Below are 27,688 nucleotides of genomic sequence, written 5' to 3'. Positions count from 1 at the left end.
ATCATGTGGTTCTTTATCCCAATTTAAACAGTTGTGTTGCTTGTACAAAAATGGCAGGGAGGATATTAATAGCCACCTCAGTTACTTAAAAAAAAAAAAAAATGCTCCCTATCCCATGGGAAATTCTAGCTTCTCTGTATTTTTAATAAGGATAGGATTTCAGTTTACTGTGTGTGTGAGGATGGTCAAACACTGAATGAAAGACTCAGTGGCTCTATACAATCTGACTAGAAATTATTCAGAAGTTAGATTACTAGACCTAATTTTCTTCTTTATGCAGGAAAGTATGTACCAAGCAGCTGTACTCCAAACAGGCATGCATTACAACCATAATGGAAAAAGTACTGAAATGGAAGCAAATATTTGGAAGTGATTATTTTAGTTTCCAAATCTTAAATCCAAAGATTTAAACCTAATTTCTGCAGGATGCTCAGCAAGCAAAATCCTTTAGAGCTTTGAGTCTTTCAGACAATCACTTCTAGAGATGTCTGCTGTATATTTTCTCTTGTTTTTCAGCAGACTTGCATCTGACATTCCTTATGGGATTAGAGATCACTTTAAATATATGAAAATATATTTATTCTGTTTTCCTGAATTACAGCAATGATGTGTTTCCCATAATGATGTGGAATATCCTTTTCAATTACTAATACCGAGTATTTAGCAGTAAGGCAAGGAAGGTCCCTTCATTTGGGTGAAACGCTAACCTCTTCGAAGGTGGAGTTTTATAATTGATTTCAGTAGGTCCAAGATTCCTCTGCATCTGATATAAAATCAAGCTCATTCTTTGTGACAAGCAAATATATAGCAATGGCACAAAGGATTAAGCTTTTTTGTTTTTCTTTCTGTTTTGCCGGAATTGTATGGAAAAGGTTCCAAGTGCTTGAACAAACACTAAATTCAGACTAGGGTTTGCATTAACTGTGACAAAACCACGCTGCACAAAAACTTGCCATTCACTAAGATTTCAAAGTGTTGCTTGGTTCTTGTTGCTCTTAAAGGTGTGAAGTTTTGGTTTAATATTTATCCAAACTTTTTATAGTCATCGAATATCTTAAGTCATTTGTCAAACTTTTAATCAGTAAATCATATTATGATAAAAAACAGATATACAAGCTGCCATCTTAGTAGAGGGACTTATGGTTGCATTTCAACAATTTAACCCAAATAGACAGTCTTTGAAAGGGCAAGCTCAGATTATCAGTGAGAAAAATTGTTTCAGCTTCCAAAATTTATTCACAGCATAGGAGTTGAACAGGGTTTGGGTTTATGGTTTTTGTTTGTTTTAATGTGGATCCCCAGAAAGCTGCAGAACCACATCTCTTTCAAAGGCTTCTGATGAACACTAGGATCCAGGTTCTTGCATATAAAACCTCTATGTTTATGTATATTTTTTATTTAGCAATCTAGGAAAAATATCACTTGGATCAAATTCTTGCCATACATTATGCTATTACATTGCTTTGGACTTCAGTGAGAAAGAAGCTCCATCTTATCCAGAGTAGTCTGATACAAAGGACATTCTACCCCCAAAACTGTTGCTGGGCTATTAAAACAGTATTTCTTTTTCTTGCTATCTGTCTTAAAATGCTGGATTTTGCTCCTGCCCTGCCACCTAGCAGACAGCCTCTGGAAAACAAAAACCAACGTCTCCTTAAAACTCTGTAAGGAAACTCATTCAGACAGAAGATCTGTTTACCTCTTGACTAAGGATATTGCAAAATTCCAAACGCTTTAAAAACCCTTCAAAATGAACTCCTAGGAAGTATACAAAACATAAATGACAAAACAACACATCTCTAAACCAGCTTTTTGAGTTGTTAGCACATGAACATTAGATGTCTGAGGCATTAGATTTTTTTTCCCCTTTTTTTTTTCCCGCTAAGGCATTAGATTTTTGCCCATTGGAAATGAGACATGAAAATGGAAAATGACATGAACTTGTACCCACATTAATTCTGTTTTGTATTTTTGTGTTTGTCTTTTCCACAGCAAGCAGCAAGGCGTGTAGCTCACTCAAAATCAATAGTGGCATGAACTCATTTGGACTCTCCTAGGACAACAGAATTGGCCAGCTGGTCAGAAGCACCTTCCTGACGTCGGCTGGCGAAGCCTCCGCCAGTCTTTAGAGTCGTGTTTGACGTGGCATAATTGAACGGTGGCCTGACCTCATCAGCTCAGAGATCTCCCTGTCTTTTGGGAGAATAAGAGTTGCACAATATAGCCTGTTCTAACAACTCCTGGCAAATGCAGGCCAACCCTTTCAGACCAGCAGTCGCAACCGGGTAAGCTGTACGTCAGTCTCATTTCTTGCTGTATAAACCCTACGTTAAAAATTGTTTGCTTGAATGTGTAGTTTTCCAAACCACCGAAAAAGGAATAAATGCAACCCTGTCTCTTTGCAGTTCCCCAGAACTGCCTCAGTTACAGTTTGTTCTCAATTGCTAAGCTATGATAGTAGATAGCTAAACAGGTACCCGATAGAAGATCTTGTAAGAGAGAGAATGTTTATCACAGTCATTTATATTGATTCTCATGACTTATGAACATCAAAACTTCAGCTGATGTACATACATACAAGCAACTAAGTATCTGTAACACAGTACAATACTGCTAAAAGCACAAAAGACGACTTCAGAGTTGAATTTCAGTGAATAAAACACATTATGTAGTGGTCTGAACGACGAGAGATCTGCATTTCTAAAGAACGTTAATAGTTTTTACAGTAGGAGAAAAAAAAGCAGAAATATTACTGTAAAAAAAGCTTTAATATTACTGTATCATTCTAACAAGCAAGCCTATACTTGAAAACTCTCAAGTGCATGAACAAGAAACAGGACTGCACGATACAGCCTAACCCTGCAAAAGCAAAGGACTGGCATAATAGCTATCATTAGCAGTATACAAACAAAAATCACTGAAATAGCCATATATGAATGCAGGGATGCTCGGTCCTGCATCACCAGCAGTAAAAAAGAGAGAGTTTTCTGTTTCATTGACTATACATACAGCTGAGTCCCACAGTCCCAGTGAATTCAGTCCCACAGCTTCAGCACCTTCAGCAGGAAAGGCAGAAAAGAAGCTCCATCTGGTGGTGTGGTTGATTGTAATTACTTTTACACTTCATTTAATTGTAAATACATTCTTCTCCAGCAAAAGAATGAAAAACTGAAGTAACATGTAAAGGGCCACCTGTCCTGCAAACTGAACCAGCATTGCCTAACACTTTAAAATCAGAAAACACTTTAAAATCAGGACCACCTTCTGTTTAAAGCAAACTGGAGTTGAAGCCTTTCAATACAAGGCACACGTGATCCTGCCAGGGTACCCATCTAGGACAGAACCAGAACATCAAACAAAAATGAAAGGGTATGTTAGCACACTTCAAGAGGTAACCTGCTGCAGCCTGGGGTGGGGAAGGGGAAGGCAGGAATCATTGCCTTGAGGATGGAGGAGGAGGAGGAGGCGTGTGAACGTGAAGTCAGGGTTGCTGCTGAACCTGTCATATAAAAGTCTATGGAAAGTTTACAGAGGTATTAAAAAAAAAATTGCTGTGTCTCACAGTAAGGAAACAAACCATTCGTCTGTTAGTTGCTTTTATAAGAAACTAACTTTCTTCAATGAAAAAATGGCAATTTTGTTGGGCAAGACACTATTTCCCATCTTCAAAAAATCTTGAACTGTTCTAGCTGTAGCAGATTTGCAACATCTTATTATGAAAACTGAAGCAGATGCTTTAATCACTTTTTTATGTAATAAAACTACTACATTTTAGGAAGCTGCTTTCTTCTTCCCTGCCTCCACTATGCTTTTATTGCCTGAGCTGTGAAAATGGTAGACTTCTTGAATGCACTGACAAATGGAATAGAAGAACCGGGATGCACAGAACGGGTTAGAAAAAATAAAGATCAGGCTGAGCAGTACCTGCATTGGATATTTGCAGAATTGCTCAACAAACTGCAGTGATGCTGATGGTCAAGTAAAAGAACTTGACCTAAGCCTACAAATCATTTTAGCAAGTATTCGATTGCAAATATACGTGTAGATGCAACATCTGTGTAATTTCAGCAAAGTCACTGCTTTGCAGGATTGGAAGATATGTTCCCCCAAGCTGATGTTATAAAATGTTATAAGCATGATAAAATATAAAACTAATTAGTGAAATAATACTACATTTAGCTGCTGAAGGTCTATGCCTAGTTTCACGTAGAAACTCATGCCTGCTACTGCTCATTGAAGAACCCATGGCAATTTCTTTCAAGACCAGTCCCAGTAGCCTAGCCAAAGTTTGTTGCTAAACAACAGCAATCTTAAACAGATAAGCCTTGTCCTGCAAACTCAGGAGAATAAGATATACAAAAGAGGTCTACTCTTTTGTAGTGCCCACATTTCAGTTGGGATATATGCTGCATTTCCTCAAATCAAAGAGTAGAGCAGAGTTTAGATTAATTACCCACAAAAAATCCATGTTAAAAGAATGTTGAAAACACAGATTCGAGCACCCATATGCTAGAAATTGCCCGAAGTCACATTGCCTTTGTAACCTTAACGCAGCCTTTTTGAGTGTATCATTTAGGTTACAGCCTTTAATTATGCATTCTTAGGCCATTTTCCCCTCAGGTCTGTCTCATTAAGCACACAGGATAGACAGCTACTCAATGGTGGTGTCATTGCTTTTCTCTACGTTGCTCAATGTGTAGCTGTAGGCCTTGTTTATTGAACAGTATTCCAATCCTGCCCTAGAGATGTGATCAGATTTCCTCATGGGATCCTCCATAGGGCTCAGCACCACAAGATCGTCCAAGTGCTTCGGAAATAGTAGACTACTATGAGATTAAGCATTCCTGGTATCACTACTAGAGAGCTGAGCTGTGGAGAGGTAAAGGTAAAAGGTGTCCATTTATCCTAAGTGCTCATTTTGGATGTGTGCAACTTGACTTTTGAGGTTGCTTATCAGTATGTAAGATTTTACAGGGGTTCAGAGCATCGCTCCTTTTGATTTCAGCTAGAGCTGAAAGTGCTCAGTACCTCAGAAATCTGACTGCTTGGTTTCTCAGAGTAGAAAGTTAGCAACATGCAATAGGTAACCAAGCTAGTTTAAGTGATTTGCTTAGCATTGCTAGGTGCTTGACGCCAGGAGTAGCAATAAAATTCAGTCCCTCCAGGCTAGAAATCACTTGCCTCCATGGCAGGACCATCCTTTCCCTTCCTGCCTTCTTTGCAATTCGAAGCAAATAAAGTCCACATCTTCCAGCCATGTAAGTAGTATGTGATCGTGGCATTAAACTCTTATTAAGAAATTATGATTCATATCTACATGAATTGAGATTGCAACCTTAATAAAGTTCTTTTAGGCTCCTTGTTCCCATCACTGGCTTGGCACAATTCAGGGCAGTTCCATTTATGAGCCATCTGCAGATAATACATAGTTCACATTATCATACAGTAAATATTTAAGAATAAGTTCAGCTAAATATGTTTCCTTTGCTGGTATCTGGACTACTAATCTGCTGTAACTCTGCTTCTGTCTCCATTTTCATATCCAACTAAAACAAAAAGGCAAATCCCACATGTCTCCTATTTCTTTTCACTCCCAAACTGAAGAGACATTTAAAGGCTGCTGCTTCCGTGATTCAGGACATTATTTCTAATGTCTCTATAATATGATAGACTGAAAACGCAACCTAATGGTGCCAAAACTGAGTTGTTTATCTTTTCACTTGGTGAAGCAGAAGGATTCAACTCACTTCAGCTTGAAAATATTTCAAGAAGAAGCCACACTATAAGGAGTTCAAAAACAACCCAGTTGAAAGAAGACACTTCTCTTTTGAAACAAAGATGTTCCTGAATAAGAAACGTTGCCATTCACACCCTGCAGGAGCACAATTAAAGTGAACAGAAAGTTTTTACTGCTCTACGTTATTCTGCTCCCCACAGCAGTAAGTAGGTCACTGTCCACTCACGCCAGACATGTTGCTTTATACCACGAACAACTTTGCTGACGTTAAGGGCATGATTCCAAACTTAGGCTGCTGTAAGCGACTGCAGGATATAACTTCGAATCTTTTAAGTACATCACAGCCTGTAGAGTCTCAATTATGAATGGATCTCTGATAGCTAATGTCCCTCTCCCCCACTATTTCCTAATCATATACCCAGACCCTTTCAAACCGAGCATCTTACTCGCAGACCTCAGGATCACTCAACAAGACCAAGAGTAGCCAGGCCAATCTTAGGGAACCAAAATTTGGAGCCCTTCATTATCTTTTGGAGTGATTTAGTAATGGAGTCACGGGGAGGAGCAGCTTAACAACCAAGGGGGAAGAATGAACTAATGAACTGAGCAAGAGTTTAAGAGCAATGGATTCATTTTCATTCTGAGTATTGAATGGGTTCAGTGACTCAATTAAGTTAAATGACCTCAAAGGCCTATTTCAAGAGTACTTTTTTCTCCTTCCCAATTTTGCTTTTTTACCCATTGTCCTGAAGATTCCACTTAATTTCACTGAATTTTACATGCTGTTTTCTACTTATCCCTCCAAGTGAAGAAAAAATGGCATTTCTTACCCCTCCCACAAGAAGGATGCATCCATTTCCCAACCGAAGTCCCTTCCTTCTCACTCCAAGAACAAAGAGCATTTTTATTTAACTGTGAAGCCTATCTTACTTTCAAATTTGAAGATTAATGACTCTATGTAAAATTCTATGTCTCTTTCCTGCCATACGTTCAGGGGGTGTCTTATCATTACCGTTTATGACCGAATCCATGTAGTCATCATTTCTTGATTCATATCACAGAACAGGAAGACCCAAAAAGTATCGGCACTGAACTGCAACAAGATGCAAGTCACTTTATTTTTCACATTTAAGTGCAGTGGATAAAAGCAGTGAGGTGGTGACCTTTCAGTATGTTCTGCAGAGAGCTCTAGTCCTCCAGGCAACCAGTGAAGTCTAAAAGCTTATTTATTTGAGATGCTGTGTCTTCACACTGATCCAATTTTTGCTGTTTGTTTGATTGAATGGATGGTGCAGTTTCTTGTCTGGATTTTTCATCTAAAACAAAATTCCAGACACGTACAAAGGCTTGCCTGTTCCCTAACACGTTTTGGCCAGAAGCAGTAGGAGCAACTTTGGCAAGAAGATCATCTGAATGCAAACTGCTAGCAGGCAGAATACAAGGACACAAACTCTAAAGATAAAATCAATTTTCCTTCCCATTATGGCAATTAGCAACTGGTTTGCTGTGAATGGGTTGTATATCAAACGATGCAGAAGCTCCTTGGACCTCAGGTAAAGAGCTGACCTGTAGTGGCAGAGCTTTTATTCAATTTTTTTTCACAAGCACTTTATGCATGAAAAAATAATGGAGGAAATTTCACATTTTCGCAAGCTGTTTAGATAAAAATTGCATTTATAGGAAACACAATTGTTTTAAATTCACCAAAATTTAAATTTAAACCAAAACTTACAGATTTCTTGTCTTTCAAAGTAGCATTTTAAATATTTCATTCAAAATATGGACTTAAAACAAGAAACAGAAAGACCTTAAAGTCATTCTGCAAAAAAATAGAAGGGAAAAAAACACAGGACTGCATGTATGAACAGGGAAGAATGAGAGAAAACGGAAAGCAGACTAGAACAGCCTGCTCACGTAACATCTTCCTGTGCACTCCATCTTGGAAAGGTGCTTGGGAGACTTCCAGTCTTAAAAATCATGGGGACCAGAGGAAAAAGATAATGTCACGTCTGTAGTTATGGGCTTCAACTCATATATATATATATATATACACACACACATATATGTTTGTAATCTTATATATGCTTCTGTGTTCTCATTTACTCTCATGTGTTTATATTCATATATATGTGTGTATTTATACAAACTTGACAGTTGCCTTTCACATAGTTTTTGCAATACTTCCTGAACAAAACTTGCTTCCATTGATCCTATGATCCAGTTTAATATCAGCTGCTGTCAAGCGCAGTTGGAGGGTAGGGGCAGGGATGATATTTTTAGTGATATAAATACCGTATACCAGATTTTTACATGAATGTAGCCAGGCTCCTGTTCCTTACCCCTCTCTTCAAGGGCTCCACGAAACTCATTCCTCACACAGGAGCTTCCAGGTGACAGGAGAGAAATGGTTCAAAGCCTATTTATTAATATAACATGCACAATTAACGGGTGTTTATGGGATTCTTTGAACAGTAATGTCAAGATTTTTGCAAAGAATTTACATACAAAACTTAAAAATGGGAACCTAAGCTTAAAAGTTGGAATTCACATTTAAATCTCAGTGTGAGAATGGTTTCTGAGTGACACAGGGATACACACGCTGGCTTCGGTGCAGCTTGTGGAAGTGCCATGCTATGGCATCAAAATGCCAACGTATGAATAATGTTTGGGCATTACAGCAGTAGATTACAAAATAGTCCAAGCACTAAAAATATAGCTAAAGTGGAATGATAAGGACAGCCTGCCAACAGAGCATAACATTTTTTGAAGTTTTTAAGTGAAAGTGATTTGAAACTTTAAGTCGTATCTCTGAAAGAGATGGCAGGCTGTTAAAGTCCATGTCCATAATTGCAAATATAATAAAATACACATTTCTGAACAACTCGGTATGTAAATATTCTTAATCCTAATAATATGAATTAAGTGAAATGGGAAAAGGAGCATTTACTCCAAAATAAGTGTATTGAAACAGGGGCTTATGTGCAAAAAATCATTCTTAAACTAGGTTTTCCAGAATAACTGTTTTCATGTATTTCTAGATTAAAACTTTGAATCTTGCTCAAATGAATGAAATGTACAATTCTAAATTTAGACTTGTGTCCTTCACTTCTGATAATGCCCCGTCGGTCCCTAAATCCTTAGATCCCCCTGAAAATACTCTTACCTGCGAACATGTAGCTTTTTTTTCAATCTTGGGTTATTTTAAATTACTACACAGTTTCTGTTGCTTGATTTCACAGCTAATATTAAAGCGAGACATCGGGCATCCAGGCACTCCAGTAGCTGCTTTTTGACTACCTGTGTGCAGGCTGGGTGGCTGAGGCAAGCTCGCCATCCCGCCGTAGAGCAAGGGGCTTCTGGCTGGCTGAGAGGACAGGGTCCTCTCCCTATGGCTTTCTTCCTCTGCTGGCACCATCTTCATCGTCTCTCTGCTTGAAATGGGCAACCACAAGACTTTGATGTTGCATTGCAAAAGGATGATTGAAATTTCACTGCGCTAAACTTGCCCTGCCAAACTTTGCCGCCCATCCTCAGTCAGAACACCTCCAGCCAGCCCCACGGGAGTTTGCAGAAGTGTGAAGTGCAGCACAGCACCTTTTATCATTTGGGGGTGTAAGAGTGCCGTGGTTTAACCTGGCAGGCAGCCAAATACCACGCAGCCGCTCGCTCACTCTCCCCCTGGCCCCCAGTGGGACGGGGAGAGAATCAGAAGGGTAAGAGTGGGAAAAACTCGTGGGTTGAGATAAAGACAGTTTAATAGAACAGAAAAGGGAAAATAATAATAATAATAATGATAATGATAGAATATACAAAATGAGTGATGCAGAATGCAATTGCTCACAACCCGCGCTGACCGATAACCAAGTAGCGATTGCTACTTCCTGGAACACGCCTACCCTTCATATACTGAGCATGACGTCACATGGTATGGAATACCCCATTGGCCAGCTGGGCTAGCTGTCCTGGCTGTGCTCCCTCCCAACGCTTGTTTTTTGTTTTTTTTTTTTTAAGCTGAATGTCCTTGACTAGGAAGGTACTTAGCCACAACTGAAAACATCAGTGTTATCAACATTCTTCTCATACTAAATCCAAAACACAGCACTAGGAAGAAATTTAACTCTATCCCAGCCGAAACCAGGACAAAGAGAAACAGTTTAGTGAGGGAAAATGCCAGGGTCTGGCAATCCAAGTATTTATTAACAATATGCATCAAGATACAAAGGAGTACACACTAATAGGTACAGGAAATACTACTGCTTTATTGGTGGGAATGGCAAACCCTCCTCTTGAAGCAGACTGGAAGCTTGAGCTGTGACAGGAAGGAATTACTCTGCACCAATATTAAGAAAAAATGCACCCTACTTTGAACATTAAATTTCCACACCTTTTTAAAGGTGTGTACCAGAGGGAATGCTTAGTTTTATTTTCTCATTGCTTTGCATTCTGTATCTTCATGACGGTGCATTGAAGTAACATAGTGATCTGCTGCAATCCCAGAAGCAGCGCTAATGTTACCAGAAATACAATGCTCCAAGGATATTATCAAGGCAATTTTTGCAGGGACAGCTAATATCCTTTAGCAGAGCAATTGATATAACTGGAAAAATTAAGTACAAGTTGAGAACAAGACTGCTAGGAGTTTAACACAACCATGTGAATTGGTGAGACAATTTGAGGAAAAATGCCTGTTATCTGTAGAGCTGGGGGAGGAGAACTTAGCAATGGAAAAGGCAGCAGCGTTTCCCTGCTGTGTTATGGGACAAGGAGAGGGACACATATTTATTGTCCATGGAAGGTCGAAGTGGGTGTGGAAACGTTCTCTAGGACGTTTCCCAGAAGATGAAGGAGCAACCAAGGGAACGTGGCCACAGTTTGTTACCTTCTGCAAGGATGTGTGAATAGAGGAACAGATTCCCAACTCTTCCTTGAACACTGTGGATTAGGTTGCCCCAACGGGCATCTTGTAAGAGTGTGTGTGTCTCGTATTAGCCATAACATGAGCAACAACTGATCTGTTTAGAGGGAAAGTGCATGAAAACTCCCCATCACTGTGCAGGCCCCAGCCAAAATCTGATCCTTAGGAGGCAAGTGGAGGTGAAGACTGCTTGAACATAGATGAAAAACACTCCTGCTCCCCAGAACCTTGTCAGATGAATTATCCTTCTCATTTCTTCTCCCACTGTAGTATCACAAAAGTGAGTGAATGTGAGGTTTCCCAGACTACAGGGGTTTTTAACTCCAGGAGAAACAGATCAGGTTGGTTGGTTGGGTTGTTTTTAAATTGCATTTAAACCAAATCCAGCAACTTGGTCCATGGTTAGCATTCACTATTCTTCCTGGCTTGAACAGCTGCTTTGGGGAGTAGCTTAGCAGAAGCTTTGTTTGTAATCTTCTAGAAAAACAAGTCTGAGTGGGATCATTTTTACAATCCATCACTGCTCTGAACATTTGGACCAAAGTGTGTAAAAACAGGATATAAAGCTAACTATCCACATCTTCACCATCTTTTCAATTTCCTCAATGAAAAAAGCAGTTGACATGGATCAAGTGAAATACTGGTTTTCAGAGTCTTACATACTTTATTAATTTCAGATGAAGAAGGCACTAGAGATAGCTGTTTGTTTCTGTTTTGCAAAGTACTAATCACAATAGCCAAGGTTAAAAGATTTAGACAACTTCCTTCCTTCTCTTCTGCAGTCAACATTACTTAAGAAAGAAAACAACAGTGACTGAAGAGAAAAATATTTTGATTCATCTTAAAGACACAAACCAAATTCAAAGTACATGTGATAAATACTTGTTTAGATTTGATTTTATGAAACTCTAGGTATTATAATGATGTTATTTTTTTAATCAGAAAATCCATCAGAAAGAATGATTTAAGATTGCTCTTCAAGAGAAAAAAACCACATGAAAGAAGCAACTGGGCTTCGCAACTAGAGATATTGTACATTATGTGAAGATCAGGCTTTTCTTTCCAAACTCAGTCATTTTATACAAAAACGGAATCAAATTTCACCAGTCCCAGGAAATATTTGAGATCCTTCTCTATTCCAAGCTATTACCACAGGTTGCCTCAAGGCATTTCTTTCCTCTGACTACAGCCTGTAACCCTCTTCAAACACGCAGAAACTGAATTGCTGTAAAACTGCATTACCCTGTCACTGGTTTGAAATCCTTGGGAAAATTGTGATAGCTTTACAGGGGCTGTGTCACTTAAATTATTTAATGTTTAAAGTGTCGTCTTTTTTTTTTTAACAATATACAGAAACCCTATACCCAATTACTCAAAACACTATAAAAATGTCAGCATTTACCAACAATTAGCCCATTACATACATATAGCCCATTTAAAGATAGGGAAATTCTGTATGTTACAGCACAGACTACTGGACTGCTAAATGTTTTTTTTTTAATGGAGTTCAGTATCTTCAGGGAGTTCTCTAAAACGTGCATACTGTATAACAGGACAGCCAACATATATGAGTAAAGGTGGGTTAAAATTAATTGCCTGACATATGAACCAAACTAACTGAACAGTGATGTGAATCCTTCAATGCTCCACGGAGCTGCAGTGAACTACACTCCTGCCAAAAGCCCTAAAATACTGACTTAACTCTGAATATGCAACCATGAATCTTGACTCTCTTGACCCTACCCCAACATATTTTTTCCTTATTTCTTTTCTTATCCATTTGTATCCCTAGCAGAAAGCATAAATTGTATTAGCATAGAGAAGCTCACAAAAAAACCCCAACTCCACAGGCTGCTTTGAGTACAGCCGAATTTCCTCTCTGGATCTCTGGGCTTATAGATCAGAGGCTTGAACTTTTCACCTCTTTAGTAGAACAGGCTTTCTTATCATCGCAGTGTGATGCTCCTCTGCACACAGAGGCTTCTGCTTGCGGGTATGATAATAACTGATATTAATCATGTAGTGCTTTTCCCATTAATGTTTGCATGCTTTAACTTAGAAGGCTACTGTGATTACATAGCCTTTTTTGATTCATAATAATCCAATTAATCCAATTTAGACAGGCAATGTAAGCACAGAATTCAGCCCTCCTCCACAAACGTTAATGAGCCAGTGACCTCGTGACGTGTAGCTTCATCTCAGTCTCACCGTTGAAGGATGCAAGTCACTGAGTTCAGAGCAGCAGTGTCTTGATGTCACCTCAGTAAACAAGCACTCGGAAAGCACATGCCCTGAAACAAGTGGGTCTGAATCAGCCTAACAAGCCAGAAGCGCTGAACTAGTAGCTCCTCGGTAGCATCCCACTTTCCATCGGGCAAGCACAGTTCTGTAACACAGACCTTGCAAGGACCAGCCTTTTCACACTGCTAGCTATTCATAGCATTAAGTCAGCAACATCAGGCAGACCCAAACATAGACAGAGCACCAGAAAAGTGCACTTTGTGATAGAAGCGGAGTCTGGGCGTACCAACTGCTGAAGCTGGAGCTGTAACATAAATTCACCAGACTGGAAATACAGATCTAGAAAACCTAAGTGCTACCTATTTACCTCAGCCAAACAGCCAAAAACTGACCAGGTAGTGAACAAGAGTGCTCGAGTTACGGTATCAAACCACCAAGATATGTAGCTGGTGAACAAGTAAAATCATAGGATTTTTATGGTTCATATCTATGTAACACTGCAGCTGTTGAACAAATGACCCATAACCTATACTTTTGTATACTAAACAAACATTTCCTCTTGGCATCCGACCACCTAAGGGAGAGGAATAACCAAACTCATGTACCCGAGCGTTAACATTGAACGTCACATCTAGAAATAGCAGGTCAAGATCTCCCTAGGGCTAGCTTGAGATCTCTGGAACTACTGTTGTCAAATTGGCATCAAAACTGAACATCAGCTTTGCCAGCTTGATGAACATCTGGTGAACAGACTTGAGCGGTGTTTTAAGTAAGGTTACATACAGCCTTGTACAATGTACAGAAACAGCAAATACCAAGGAAGTTGCTTGATACCATTTTAAACTAAATCAGGAGCCGTGAAGTTAGGGGACCAGGAAGAGAAAAACTGCAGGAAGGCAGAAAAATTGTTGTACGTGCTTTATATAAAATATATAATGTACAGAACGAGCAGTGAGAGGACACATCGGAGGTAGGGCCCAATCCCACAGCTCTTGCGCACCATGCTTGCTAACCTGAGCAGTCCTACTTGGAGAGACAGCGGACACAAGATCTTCTTCATGATCTTGTAAAACTGCAGCTATTACTACAAATATGCTCAGAGATCTAACAGACTACAAATTTGCAGTAGGAATTCATATACTCGGTACATCTCTGTGGGGCCGATGAAATGGGATAGTATTTTGGTAGGGGCCTGTTGCACGGGGCTCACAGACCTCCGCAGCTCCTGGGGTTTACGTCTTTCTCGGTTGCTGTAGGGTAGAAGGAAGCTGGTTGCTCGACGTCTTGAAGGCTGCCCAGTGCCATCAGCCACCCCAGGACACGCTTCCACCTGCCTGTTTTATCCCTCCAAGTGTCCACCTCTCCAAAACCATCCCGTCGGGAAACGCACCCAGGGGGCCTACAACGCTCCCCCTCAGTACCCGCGGGGCCCGGCTCCCGCTTGCAGAGCGCCTCACGAAGCACACGCGTGCTTCAACTGCCGTGAACTGCAGCCGCTGCACCACAAAACCCGCGTGGGTTTTGCTGCCCGACTGGTGCTGGGGTTGCCCTGGAGGGGGGCCCTCCTCCTCTGCCCGGAGGAGCAGAAACAGCGAGTGCGCCCGCGTACTGCGGGTAGGAGAAGGCCGAGGCGTGCCATGGCTGCCGCCCCCTCAGCGGGCCCGCGCTTGGCGCCCTGCGGCCGCGCATGCGCGCACCTCCCGCCGCGCTCACTCGGCGCCACACCGGAAGCGGCTGCGCTGTCGATGAAGGCGGAAGTGACCTCATCGCACAGCTTCTTTCCCCGCCCCGCCTCCCTCTTTCTGACCGTTCCGTGTAGTCGCTCCCTCTCGGCCGGCGGGTGACGTGATCGGGGGCCGCTCCCCCCCCGCTGGCGGCGCTCGCCGCGGCGCGCGGAGCCGGCGGAGGATGTCGGTGCCGCCGCTGCGGCGGCTCCGCGCGGCGCCGCGGCACCTGCTGGTTTGCGAGAAGGGCCACGCGCGGCACGCGCGCTCGCGGCACGCGGCGCACGTGCGGGACCACGCCTACAACTGCCGCGTGAGTGCGCCCGCCCGCCGCTCGTGCGGGGGCGGGGCGGGGGTTAACGGACGCTGACGTTGGTGGGCGCGAGGAGGGGGCCTCCGCGGAGGCGGTCACTGGCCGGGGGCTCAACGGGGCGCGGCCAGCCTGCCTGGGGCGGTGCGTGGTCCTGCGGGGGAAAAAGAGCTGCCAGGGGTTTCTGCGCCTCCCCGGAGAGACCGAAGCGTCCCCTCACCGCGGGCGGAAGGATCCCGGTGGTTCTGCCTGTCAGCCGTTAAAGGGGCGCTTTGCTGGTGCTCCACCTCGCACCAGGCTGTTTTCTGGAAGGTTCCTCCGTCCTCGTCAAAGGTGGCCTGCACGCTGCTTTTGGGGGGGAGGGCGAGGGGGAGAAAAATTAGCCCCCGTTGGCTTGGTGGTCTTGCGCAGCATGCAGCACCTCAAAGAGTGAAAGACCGTGCGGACACGAACTAAAAGAGGGGTGACCCGGTGGAAGAGGCGACAGCATTTTGTCAGTGCTACCTGGCAAGTAACAGAGGGAGCGGCACCCACAAATTCCTGTTCCAAGCAGTGAGGGACTGAGGGAGTCCCTCAGCAGTGAGGGAGCTTTCAGCTGAAGCCTGGCTTAGGTGTACCCTGAAAATCCTCTTTTTCATGTTGTCCCTCCTTCTGCCAAAGTATCATGTCGGGCCGTCATCAACAACTGCTTCATTGTTTTGGACAACTTAATGTCGCGAAGGCCAGTTTTTGCTAGCTCGCTCTCCTTTCTTTGCCTGGTGCGAGTGTCAGTCAGACCCTCTTGCTATTTCCTTAGTAATTTTTTTAGCAGCTAACTAGAAAGCTTTCTACTGGTGTGGCAGGCAGCCCATCTGTCAGTTGTTACGTTTCTTGCATATGTGTGGAAAGGGAGGTACGTACCTGTTCTCTGCGAGCTCCTTTGTTTCAGAAAAAAGTTTTTTTTTTGGAGGGGTGGAGTGGAAAGGAGCAGGGGGATGTATGTTTATGCTGCTTGTGCATGGTTATTGGGAAGCTTGGTACTTGCCCATGTAATAACCTCGTTTGCCCTTAAGTCTCCCAGACTTAAGTTCTCTTGATCTATGAAACATGTACAGGAAAGGCTTTAAACAAAAGGGAAATTAAAGATAGGCAATTGGACTAAAAGACCAATTTTTAGTAAGTTTAGTAAGAAAAGCTAGGTGCTCATCCCTTTTGAAAATCAGTTTCCTACCTTAAATTAGAAACTTGCTACAGAAGTTGTAGTCTTAACGTACGCCTTATGGCTCTTTTGAAAATTGTAAGCCCATCTTCAAGTTTTGTTCTGATGATCTGTTCACTCTCCTGACCTCCAAAATATTCTACAGTAGAGAATGCATTCAAAAACTAGTTTAAATTCTACTTTGGTCTTTGCATTTCCCCTGAGATTACATAAATGCTTAGCCTACATTTTTAGTTATAACTGCTTCCTGTAGCAAGGGCTGAAGGAAATGTTCCAGTGTGACTTCAAGCTAAATTTATAATGACGTGAAACAGGATCGTTAGTTAAGTCATGCCGTGTAAAATCGTGTCATTATGTAGCACCTCAAATGCTATTGTATAGCATGTAAAATGCAAAAAACAAATAATGTCTTTGCTGTATTTGGAGACTTTTTGCAAATTCATACATTTTGAAGACAATAGCTTGAAATTATTTTTTCTTCATCTCATTTTGGTGTAACATACTGATTTCTTTGAAAAGAAGAATTTTTCTTTTTTTATTTCTTGTTTTTCTTCCAGACAGATTTTAGGATATGATTTACATTACAAATATGTTCCTAATAGGTGTCTTTTTTGATCCCTGAATGTGGTATACTACCTGAAGTGCTGAAAAATACTATTGCGGATGTTGGAGAGTACTACCTGTTGAGGAATTTATCAGTTCATGAATTGGTTGCTCACGAATTCATTGATGCTTTTGTGAAGAAAGGTAAGGAGGTAATCAGAACATGACAGATGCAGTAATAGTGTATATTTTTCATAACACAGTAAAATCTGCTTATTATTATTTATGCTGAAAAGTATTTTAAAGGAAGGGAAGAAAAAATACTAAGAAAATTCTGTATTATTTTCTTTATCTGCTTTTTTCTGCTTGGTGGGGCGTCAACATTTGTTTACACCCAATGGGTGCAAAACTTCTATGACTGTTCCCTCTTCATTTCTCCCTATTCCATCTTAATTCTGCAAGCTAGCTGTCAAGAGGACTTCCATGTATCCTCATACCTGTTTATCTTCTACATCTCACCTTTATGCAGATTCCTATAGAAATCAGCTCCCTTCTCCCTTTCTGATTCCTTCATATTTCAACACAGAGATGTGTCAGCTGTGCTCTGCAGCAGGCAAGAGAAAAAGAGGAAAAAATACGCTTTTGGTGGGGGGGTGGGGTGTATTTTGGGTTTTTTTGCTAATGGAGCTGTGGCGGCTCGTCCATATGCAGTAAGAGCAAAGAGGATGTGAAGAAAGATGCAGGCTCTGCCCAGCCAACTTGCTGCTGCATACTCAGAGCATGCTGTTTTCATCGAGCAGGCCCCACTCATTTGGCTTTTAAATGTTGTACCCTTCAGATGACTGTCAGGGAGAAAAAAAAGCTTTAAAGGGAAAAGAGAGGAGAAAAGAGAACATGTGGGTGAAATGGGAGAATGAGATCCATTACTTTCTAAATGTGGGACTCCTTTTTGTATTTTCTTCAGTCTCATTAATGACTCTTATGCCAGTAGTTTTATGGAAGAAGTAAGTCGTTTGTACACCAAGTTTACAGGATCTGACTCTTGTATTTTTAAGAACAATATTGGTTGTGGCAGATAATGCTACAAAAGGTATTTAGTAATGTGAACTAAAAATAGAAATGTGTCTGGAAAAAAATGCCGTTTTCCGTTTGCTGAGTGAGGAAGGTCACAGGTGGAAAGAAAGTGTTTTCATATTGAGGCATGTCGTTAATATTATCTGTATTTACAGGTCCTTTAAAATAGTGCCAGTCCAAGGTTTATAAAAATAATAACAAAATGCTATTTTGCTTGAGAAGGTGGAGGAATGTTAGTTGATGAAAACAGAAGGGTTTAGAGTGATTGAAATGGTATTTGGCGTGTTTGATTATCTTGAGGTGAATCTTTCATATTGTCATGTCTGTCTTTAGAGATTGTGTAATCTCATGGTTTTCTGCTTTACTATTAAAGGTTCATGCTACGCACTTGCCTATAACACAAAAATTGATCAAGATAATACTGCAGCTCTGCTACCAAATGGTATGTTTTGTTTTGTTTTTAGTAATGCATACATATTGATTATGGTCTTGGGTTTTTTTGTGTTTTTTTTTTTTTTCATTTGGAATGATGTAAACTGGAAAATTTAATGCTTACTGTACTTGCCAACTTTATTAGAAATTTGAATCAGAAAAATATTCATTTTAACTTATTTTTTTAATTAATGCTGTTAAATTATTTATTTCATCTAAAGGAAATTTTAAAAAAAAATTGGCTTCACTTATGTATGGTATCAGATTGTCAGTGCTTCAACCATAATTGCAGTTGCTATGGAGGATTATTTTTGTGAAAACATTGCATTCCAACTTCTTGTTTACTACTGGTCTTAAAGACAGAATTTGTACCAAAAAAGAAAATTATCAGCACTGCTTAGGAACACCTTTTAAATATTCAGTGTTTATTCTTTGAGAATTATGTGACATGTTAAAATACTCTGTTGCAGTTCCATCACAGTTTTATGACAAAGTGTTCCATCTCAGGTGGGATTTTACATGCAGAGAAAATAATGAAGCTATTTTGGGCTTCAAATATGTCGTCTTATTTCCGTTTAACAATATATCAGCTACAATAGAAACACAAATTGGTTTATCAGCCCTCTAGCCTAAGACACTGTAATATGACAGGTGCCCATCGGGCGTAAGTAAATTCAGATTCTTCAGAGGAGGAATCTGTTTATGTGCTCTGTTAGCACAGTCCTAGCAAAATGGATACCTGATAGTGATTGAGTTTGTATGATACAGTTCTTATAAGCTGTGCACAATTAATGCAGAGACAGTGGTACAGTTCCTGGTGATGTCATTATCTGAAATCTTCAGCAGCAGCCTTATTTGTTTGTAGTCTATATTATACTGTTACTTGTACAGCAGAATCAAAAGGCTCTAGTAGAGATCTGTTGTGTGAAATTCTGTACCAAGAGGCAGCTGCCAGATTTGGTTTATGAACGTGGAAGTGGAGTTGTTCCAGCGCCTATCTGCTCATCACTAATAAGCATAGTTTACTCAATGTGAGTAGTCCCATTGGAGTTGGAGGAGCTGCTGTTGTTATGTTTAGTTGAGCAGTGCACGCCTGACTGTGTACTAAGTCAGGCCCTAGTGTAAGGTAGTGTTCAACCAAATGCTAGGGGACAAGTGGAGGAAAGACTGAGGCAATGAAGTGAGGTAGTGCAGTAAAAAAGCTATGACTATCTCAGGAATAATATTACACTTTTCTCATTCTAGTTCATAAGACCTCTTTGATAAAAAAGAGTAATTGAGTTAACATTTTTTTTTAAGGGTTAATCTTCTAATCCATTTAACTGGAACTAAAGAGCCTGGATTACATTAGTTATACCATTGATTCAAAGCTAACGTTGTATAAGGTATATGGTTCTCAGAAGACTTCAAAGGGAACTAAGTAGAAGATTATTTGTATTAAAGTTTGTTTTGTTTATAGGAAAACTAATTCTATCAGTGGATAAGGATACTTATGAGGAACTTGGACTGCAAGGTCGCCCTTCTCGGTATTGTGGCAAAAAAGTAATGAGATATAGTAAGTATTATTTATATTAACAGTGCTTATTGCTGATCTGTCTGTGAAGCAGCTTGTTAGGATGTTAAACCAGCAATGCTGAAACTTCCCTTTCCTTAAAATTGGTTAATGTCTAGGTCATATTTATCCAGATGCAGATACAAGGACTGCATGAAGAGGAAAAATACTTTTTCCAAATAATAAAGCAGTTATAAGGAAACAGATGTGTGATCTTTTGGGTATTCTATAAAATTTTTAATTTCTGGGTTTTTCATTGTTTATACTGGAGTGATGTAGGGCTCAAGAATTTTTGTATACTGTGCACAGTATCTATGCCTTCTGATTTAATACTAAACTAATACTAAACTAATCAAGGTAGAGCTTAAAATTTGCACACTAGACAAAAAAAGTCAGTGAAGAGCCTCACCCAAGACTGCTTGCTTGAAAAGGAGAATTGTATTACATTTGACACATTTAAAATGGTAGTCTCCATATACCAAGTACTTGGAAAATGTTGTAATTTTTTAACAGCTGCAGAGGAGACATACTGAGTGTGATTTTTGTTAATTTTTTTTTTGGTAAATAATTTAAAAAAACATGAACACTATGTCATCTCAAATGTATTAGAACCTGCAGTAGTTGATAGGTAGTTACATAAAAACTTTAAAAAGGGAAACTTGTTAGCTCTGATAAGAATTTTGGCAAAATGGGACATCATTTTACTATTCAGTTTGTCAAGTAAATGTAACATTTAGCCTGGGACCAATTAATCTAGAAAAAAAGTTGAAAAAGCGTCATTGCCATATACATGGCTTTTGATGTTAGAAACTCTAGCTTTTTTAGTGCTAATAACTTGCCTAATTACCAAGATATTTTTAAGGCACTGTTTTGGGAGTTCTGTCACTGCCATTACAAAAGGAATCTGTCCCTCCACTCACTAGAAGGCAGTTCCAGATTATATCAAAATAAGGACAGCAGAAGGTGAATATTTATGTACATAATGGGGACTCATATTTGAATAATCAAATACTTTATAAAGATGCTGTGTATGTGAAGAGGAAGTTTAATGTTCTTTGGTTTCTCTATGTTCTTTTAGTTCTTAATGAATTTAATACTAAGATTTATTTCAATTGAGTAACTATTGCTTTTTTACATTTTTGCAGTTATAACTATTGACTTGACTGATTCTGGCTTTCACCCTGATAGCAAGAAACATAACAGAGTGCTTTGGGCCTTGAAAGAAAAGAAACCTTTAGAATTTGACTTTCTGCTGTCTTGGTATAGTACAGGTAATAAGAACTAAAAGTAAAACTAAAATGTAACTGACATGAAGTCCAAATATTTTTAGTTTACTGTTCTTTTCTAGTGATTGTCCAAATGTATTTTTAGTGGAGGGAAAAGTTAGATTAAAATGTGTTTGGGTGGGATTTTTTGTTTTTGTTTATTTGGGGTTTTTTTTGGGGGGGGGGGGGGGTTTACTTCCTACACAGCAGAACATTTCAGTTCAGGAACACAACAGTGATTCATAGGAGATTCATTAGTTGTTTCATTTCCTTGTATCTACGTTGCCCAGGCTTTCTGGCATAACTTTGCCTCTTTGATAGTGCTGCCTCTTTTTTATAAACCTGTGACATACATAACCATTATTAATATGCTTTTTTTTTCAGTTTTTTTATTAGTACATATAAGTTACATATTTGGTGTAGTACTTGAGATGGGGAACTTCTCGTTTCATTAGTAGTTGTAGGACATGTACAGAGTCCCTATTTCTGTCACGTGCTGTGTACACTGGTATACACGCAGTCTGTTATTTTATCATTTTATTCTCAAGCACTTCTTTGAGATTGGAGCAGAGTGAGAGGTGGTTGTTATAAGAAATTGTCTCAAATCACCTTTTTTCTAGAATTCGTTTACCTACTGTTTTCTGATTACATTAATTTTTCTTCTGGGATTTAAGTATTGTTCTTCCTCTGAGGGTCACTTTCCAAAGTCCTCGGTTGCTTGTATTACCTCAGAACAGGCTGTATATAGGGTTATGTAGCGTTTGCATAGAATTGACAAAAGCTGCAGGAGTCTGTACTGCAAAAAAATGTTTTTCTTCATCATAGCTGTGTAGCTTTTAGTGTGGTTCTGCTTTGAGTCACGAAGAAGTCTCCATACTAATGAGAAGGGATGTTACAGAGGTCCCTGAGAATCTGCTCTTTACATTGTTACTCTTGCCTGGCTCTTCAAGACCAAGTCTGAGAGGGAGTTACTGATCTGAGAAATTAAAGCTGCTTACAAGCTCCTTTAGCAGCGTCCCATGTTTCACTTTAGTCCTTCATGTTTCGCGTCTCCCTTTTTAAGTACTAATCATGCAACAAGGATCTTCCCTTGTTTGTCATACAGAAATTGTTTAAAGGCTTGCAATTCCCATCCTTGTAGTCTTTGGGAAAGAGTCACGGTGAAGACTGTTGCTACCATAAATGGTGACATAAATCCAACTAAGGTGGCGGATCTTCAGGCTCAGCTTGCTTGGATTTATTGACCCTGGGCAGAGAGCAAAGTGCCTTTAGGGCCGGGATGTTTCTTATGTTTGTTGTTGCCAGCGTAGCAGTGTTCAGGAAGAGTAGCATTCCTATTCCTCACTTTCTTACCTCCAAAAACCGGGTCAGGTCAATAATTTCCTGAATATAGAGTTAAATCTGAATGCCTTTCTGTGCAGGAATCTTGTGCTTATAACACACGAAAGACGCTTAGTTCCATAGTACTGACAAAAATAAAACTTTTATAGATTTTTATTAATAGACGTGAGGCATCATGTAGATTCTGCTGAAAGGGGAAAAGAGGGCATGTGTTTTGTTGAGAGAATCTGTGTCCTCTGTGAACATTCTGCTTTCAGCCTTCCTGCTGATAACTGGTGTTTCTTGCTATGGCCAGCACTGCTGCAAACCTGTAAACATTCGTGTTACTTTCCAAAGGACTTTTTGTTTTCATACCCGTTTTTCCCACTTAGTGGTTCTGGCACCAAGAGGAACAGAAACAGGGAGTATGGAGTGTCTCATGTCTTTAATGACAGAGGCAAAATAACCTTTTCTTCTCTTTTCTATTGCTGTAATTTCTATGCCAATTTTAAATGTTTATTGGCTGAAATTCACTGGCCTCCAAAAAACTTTGACAACGTGCCTGGTTGTTGTTGACATGGAAAGCTATGCTGTAGCTAGAGGAATTGTTCTGTTGGAGTCTTGACTATAGTCTTTGAGGACTATAGCTGAGGCTTCCGTATGGAGTGGACATTTAAAATGTATAATTTCTTATATTTGACTAAGAATCCTAGGGCAATATTATACGTTCTTCGAACCTGTTAGTCTAACAAATGCCAATAGGAAGTACAGACTGAAGGAAGATCATCTGTTCTAGCACACTTCAGAGTTAACTATATCTATATAAAAATACTAAATTAACAAGAATTAAGCGGCTGCCTGTCTTTGTCACTGTGCCCTTTGGTACTTGGACAGCCTTTTTTGAAGGATGACTAAAAAGGATCAAGTTAGCCCTCCTTTTTCTACTTCCCCATGTGATTGTCCTTGATGAGATAAATATGGCTGATGGAATTTAGGCAGTCCATAATTTTTGATAGCAAGTCTTGAATATTGTATTCCGCAGTGAACTCTATCCTGTTCTTGAATTTCTTCTGTTCATACGTGCCTTTCCTGCAGTATTTAAATGCTATTCTGGACTTCAGTCTTCTCATGAATAAGGTATTATTTCTTGGTCACCTGGAGACCCATTGTTACTTATGAAAATAGAATACATTATCTGGAATTTCAAATTTAGGAGAATTGATTCCACGTCAGCTATCTTACTGCTTCAGAAAGGAAGCTGGTTAATATCTCTTAATTTGCAATATGCTTGCTTAGGTTAGGTTTTTAGTCTAGGTTAGGTTTTTAGAATTTTACCTGCTGTTTTGGATCACTTATAGAGTTGAAGAAACATGGCCTTTCCCACAAGTCCATCAAGGTACATCTAACTGTTACAGCCATACTGGTTTTTTCTTCTCTGATCCTAGTAAAGTGAGATTTGTGATATAGTTTGATTTCTCTACACTCCCCCCTTCCTTCTCTCTTCAATCCTTGTCCCCCAGGCTATCCTAGAATTCCTCTTGACATCATTGATAAATCTGTTCTCAAACCTGTAGTCACCTGCTCACTTTTCCACTGTTCAGGGGAAAATGGTGTTCTGGGATGGCAGACACCTTAGCCAGGTGGGTAGGGGGGGCTCTAGTCTTGATGACTGATTCTGATATTTTTCTGGGATAATATCACCTTCCAAATATACCTTATCTGAAGATGATTTCTCAATTTACTGTAAATGAAGAATTTTTCTCAAAAACCTTATGGCTCCTAAACTAAGTTTGCCATCACACCTAGGAAATCAAGTATGTGGTCTTCAGTGATGGGATAAGACCTCTCAGAAGGATTCTTACGTTCTTGACCTCAGCTGAGAGAGCTAAGAGATCCACTAACCTGACGTGCTGGACAGAAGACTGAGTGCCCTTTAGGACAATGAAAAGGGAAACTTTCTGCAGTTGTGAAGGCATGTTCCAGGCAAATTTATATGACACTATAGCTTTTTGCAAAGTTTTCCTGAGATCCACGGGAATTTATTCCATTGGAGTTGTTCGTGATTCTAGAAGCCATACTGTCTCTAGGAGGCAGTTCTTAGTGAACCAGTGATGCTGGGATCCCTCTAGACACTCGGTGGTTTTGGAGGGAATACTGCCGCAATTCATTTGAGCGTAGTTCCCTTTACCTGATCTTAGAGATGCATTATCTTTGTGTACATCTACCATATGTATTCTCCGTCTCAAATTGCAATGCCTGAGGAATTTCTAGAGATGACCTAATGGTATAAGGCATGCGTTGCCCTGCTACAGCAGCGAGTACCTGTGCGTGAGCAGGAAGGGAATGTACATACGGACACTAGTAAGGCAAACTGTTCTCTGGCCTCGTGTATATAGGCTTGGGTATACTTACAGTGTGAGTGCATTTGCAGACCACTTTGTCTTGGGGAGCAGTTAACGTGTTCCTGTTCCCTTTCATGTGTCCTTTTCAGGAACACTCTGAATTCCTCTTTCTAATGAGTTCATTGTATTACATGCCCAGTTAATTCTGCTTGAATTTTCTATTGACAGATCTATACTTGCTAGTTAAATAGTAAATTTACTGAGCTATACTGAGTTGCTGGATCTTGCACTAATTTTTATTTCCAAGAAGATAAGGAAGCTGAAGATTTCTACAGCTTTTGCCAAAAGTAACAAGGTGTAAGCAGTTCTACACGCTGCATTTTCTTGTATACATATGCTCAGGTTTCATGTATTCAGTGCTCCTTTTGTTTAGTAGTTTTGTAACAGCTCTTTGTGGTGTTGCGTTGTTAAGGTGCAGAGGGATCAACGTTGATGTCATACTTTTCGAAAAACCAAATACAGGCCCTGAAGCCAAAAATAACATTCAGCACATTAAGGGACTTGCAGTGTCCAGTGTTACAAAGTAACGAACTACAAGGCAAGCCGGAGGAGTCCTGCAGTACGGAGGAACTGTTTGAATGGCTAGGTGCTGTCTTGAGTCAAGTCAGCTTGTAAGTATATGAATTTGTTTGATCTTTTAAATACAGTTTAAGTAAGGAAAGACACAATTTATTTTAAGGAAGAGTAAAATAAGAATTAAGAAAGACACATTTCCGTAAGTGGTTTAACCCTAGCCAGCAACTAACACCACACAGCTGCTCGCCCACCCCCACCTCGCTCCGGTAGGATGGGGGTGAGAATCGGGAGGGCACAAGTAGGAAAACTTGTGGGTTGAGATAAAAACAATTTAATAATTGAAATAAAACAAAGCAGAACAGTAATAATAACAGTGATAACAATGGCAATAATAGAATATACAAAGCAGGTGATGCGCAATGCAAGTGCTCACCACCTGCCAACCGACGCCCTGCGTGTCCTGAACTGCGAAAGCCCCTCTTTCCTGGACCCTGCCTCCTAATTAGATACTGAGCATGATGTCACATGGTATGGAATATCCCATTGGCCAGCTGGGTCAGCCACCCTGGCTATGCTCCCCCCTCAGCTCCCCACGCACTTGGCAGAACATGGGAAGCCGAACAGTCCCCAGTGCAAGCGCCACTGGCAACAACCAAACATCAATGGGCCATCAATGGGTTCCTCTCATACCAAACCCAAAACACCACTAACTACTGGGAAGAAAGTTAACTCTGTCCCAGCTGGAACCAAGACAAAGTGGGAAGTCTGTTATGCCCTTAAGTGTTTGCTGTAGTCTTGAATAACTTAAGGGTACCCATGTGTACTGGTTTTGGCTGGGATAGAGTTAATTTTCTTTGTAGTAGCTGGTGTGGGTGCTGTGTTTTGGATTTGTGACCAAAACAGTGTTGATAACACAGGGATGTTTTTGTTATTGCTGAGCAGTGCTTATGCAGCGTCAGGGCCTTTTCTGCTTCTCGCACTGCCCTGCCAGCGAGTGGGCTGGGGGCGGGCAAGAGGCTGGGAGGGAATACAGCTGCGACAGCAGACCCCAACTGAGCAGAGGGATATCCCCCACCATATGGCGGTGCCCTCAGCAATAAAAGTTGGGGGAAGGAAGGGTGGGAAACGTTCGGAGTTACAGCGTTTGTCTTCCGAAGTCACAGTTACACATGATGAAGCCCTGCTTTCCTGGAGATGGCTAAACATCTGCCTGCCAATGGGAAGTAGTAAATGAATTCCTTAGTTTGCTTTGCTTTCACAACTTTTTGCTTCTGCAACTTTTTGCTTTACCTATTAAATTGTCTTTATCTCAACCCATGCGTTTTCTGACTTTTACCCTTCCAATTCTCTCCCCCATTCCACTAGGGAGGAGTGAGTGAGCAGCTGTGTGGTGTTGAGGTGCTACCAGGGTTAACTCACAGCACTATGACATCTTGTGTATTAATTGCTTGCCATTAGTTGCTTTGGTATTAATTTAGATTATATACATAGATGCTACTTGTTTGGTACAAGTTTTGATTACTAAGACTTTCTGTAGATGATTTATAGTATATTTATTTTAGAGGGGTGTGTGTTTGTTTGTTTTTTTTTCCAGAGACAACAAATCGTCTAGCTTCTTATCAACCTATTGCTGTCCTCAACCCAACATAATGGTGGAAAAAGCTTTTTTGTGCACAATCACAGGCTTTATAATTCCTGAGAAGATAATTCAGTTATTGGAGCAGCTGTGGTAAGGGCTGACAGGAGTACGTTACTAAAACACTTGTTAATTTTCGAACACTTGTTAATTTTCAAAATCACTTTTAAATACTTCTTTTCAGTAGTGCTGTTGGAGGTAAATAGCAAAATATACAAAATGAAGACTTCTTTTTTTTTAATGAGCTGGAAGCTTAACATTGGTATAAAAAAAGCAATAAACAATTTTGGATACTTCAAATTTGAAAATGCCTGCCCTATATTCTAGCAATGACTTTGCTTTTTATCTTAATTTCTAAGAAACAGGGGCTCAACTGAGCTCCTATATTTTTCAAATTCCCCCTGTCTATGAAAATCAGATGCCCTCAAATATGTCTAATTTAGTATTTTTAACTACTAATGGAAAATATGATTGAAATCTCTTTATGATACCAAAAAGAATATCACAAGGTACTTCAAGGTTATTACAGCATTACAATAAATTAAGTTATAGTGAGTTTTTTGAATCAAGTGTTGTTACATGAACGGGGTAGCTGTAGTTCTAATTCAGTGCCAAACTACATGATACTAGTGTATCATGGACCAGTGTGGCATCTGCCTGTATTGTATATTAGTGCTACTGATAGCAAATTCTGGAAGCTCCTTGCTCCATGTGTGAGACAATTCTTGAAGTGGCTGGTGGCTAATGATTGTAGGACTGACTCATGACAATATTTCTGTTGCTTTATCTGGAATATGATCATTACTCTTTGAGCAATTTTCAA

General features: G+C 40.2%; 1 protein-coding gene across 4 annotated transcripts in view; it reads left to right on the top strand.

The window, feature by feature from the left end:
- The first annotated feature begins 14,697 nt into the window (after positions 1-14,697).
- The window catches only part of RPP40 (ribonuclease P/MRP subunit p40), a 42,405-nt gene continuing 29,414 nt past the window's right edge, over positions 14,698-27,688 (top strand). For 3 of the 4 annotated variants that reach the window (XM_075142615.1, XM_075142613.1, XM_075142614.1), the window contains exons 1-7: positions 14,707-14,930; positions 16,728-16,872; positions 18,116-18,184; positions 19,634-19,729; positions 20,872-20,997; positions 25,126-25,324; positions 26,824-26,958. In XM_075142615.1, coding sequence (XP_074998716.1) covers positions 14,802-14,930; positions 16,728-16,872; positions 18,116-18,184; positions 19,634-19,729; positions 20,872-20,997; positions 25,126-25,324; positions 26,824-26,958 — 899 coding nt within the window. In that variant the 5' untranslated portion in view covers positions 14,707-14,801. Of the gene's footprint in view, positions 14,931-16,727; positions 16,873-18,115; positions 18,185-19,633; positions 19,730-20,871; positions 20,998-25,125; positions 25,325-26,823; positions 26,959-27,688 lie in introns of all 4 variants that reach the window. The other variant, XM_075142616.1, reaches the window with a different exon arrangement.

Source organism: Calonectris borealis, chromosome 2, assembly GCF_964195595.1.
Source record: "Calonectris borealis chromosome 2, bCalBor7.hap1.2, whole genome shotgun sequence".
Classification (NCBI taxonomy): Eukaryota; Metazoa; Chordata; class Aves; order Procellariiformes; family Procellariidae; genus Calonectris; species Calonectris borealis.
Note: the sequence above shows the minus strand (reverse complement) of the source record. Positions and strands in the feature narration are given on the sequence as shown.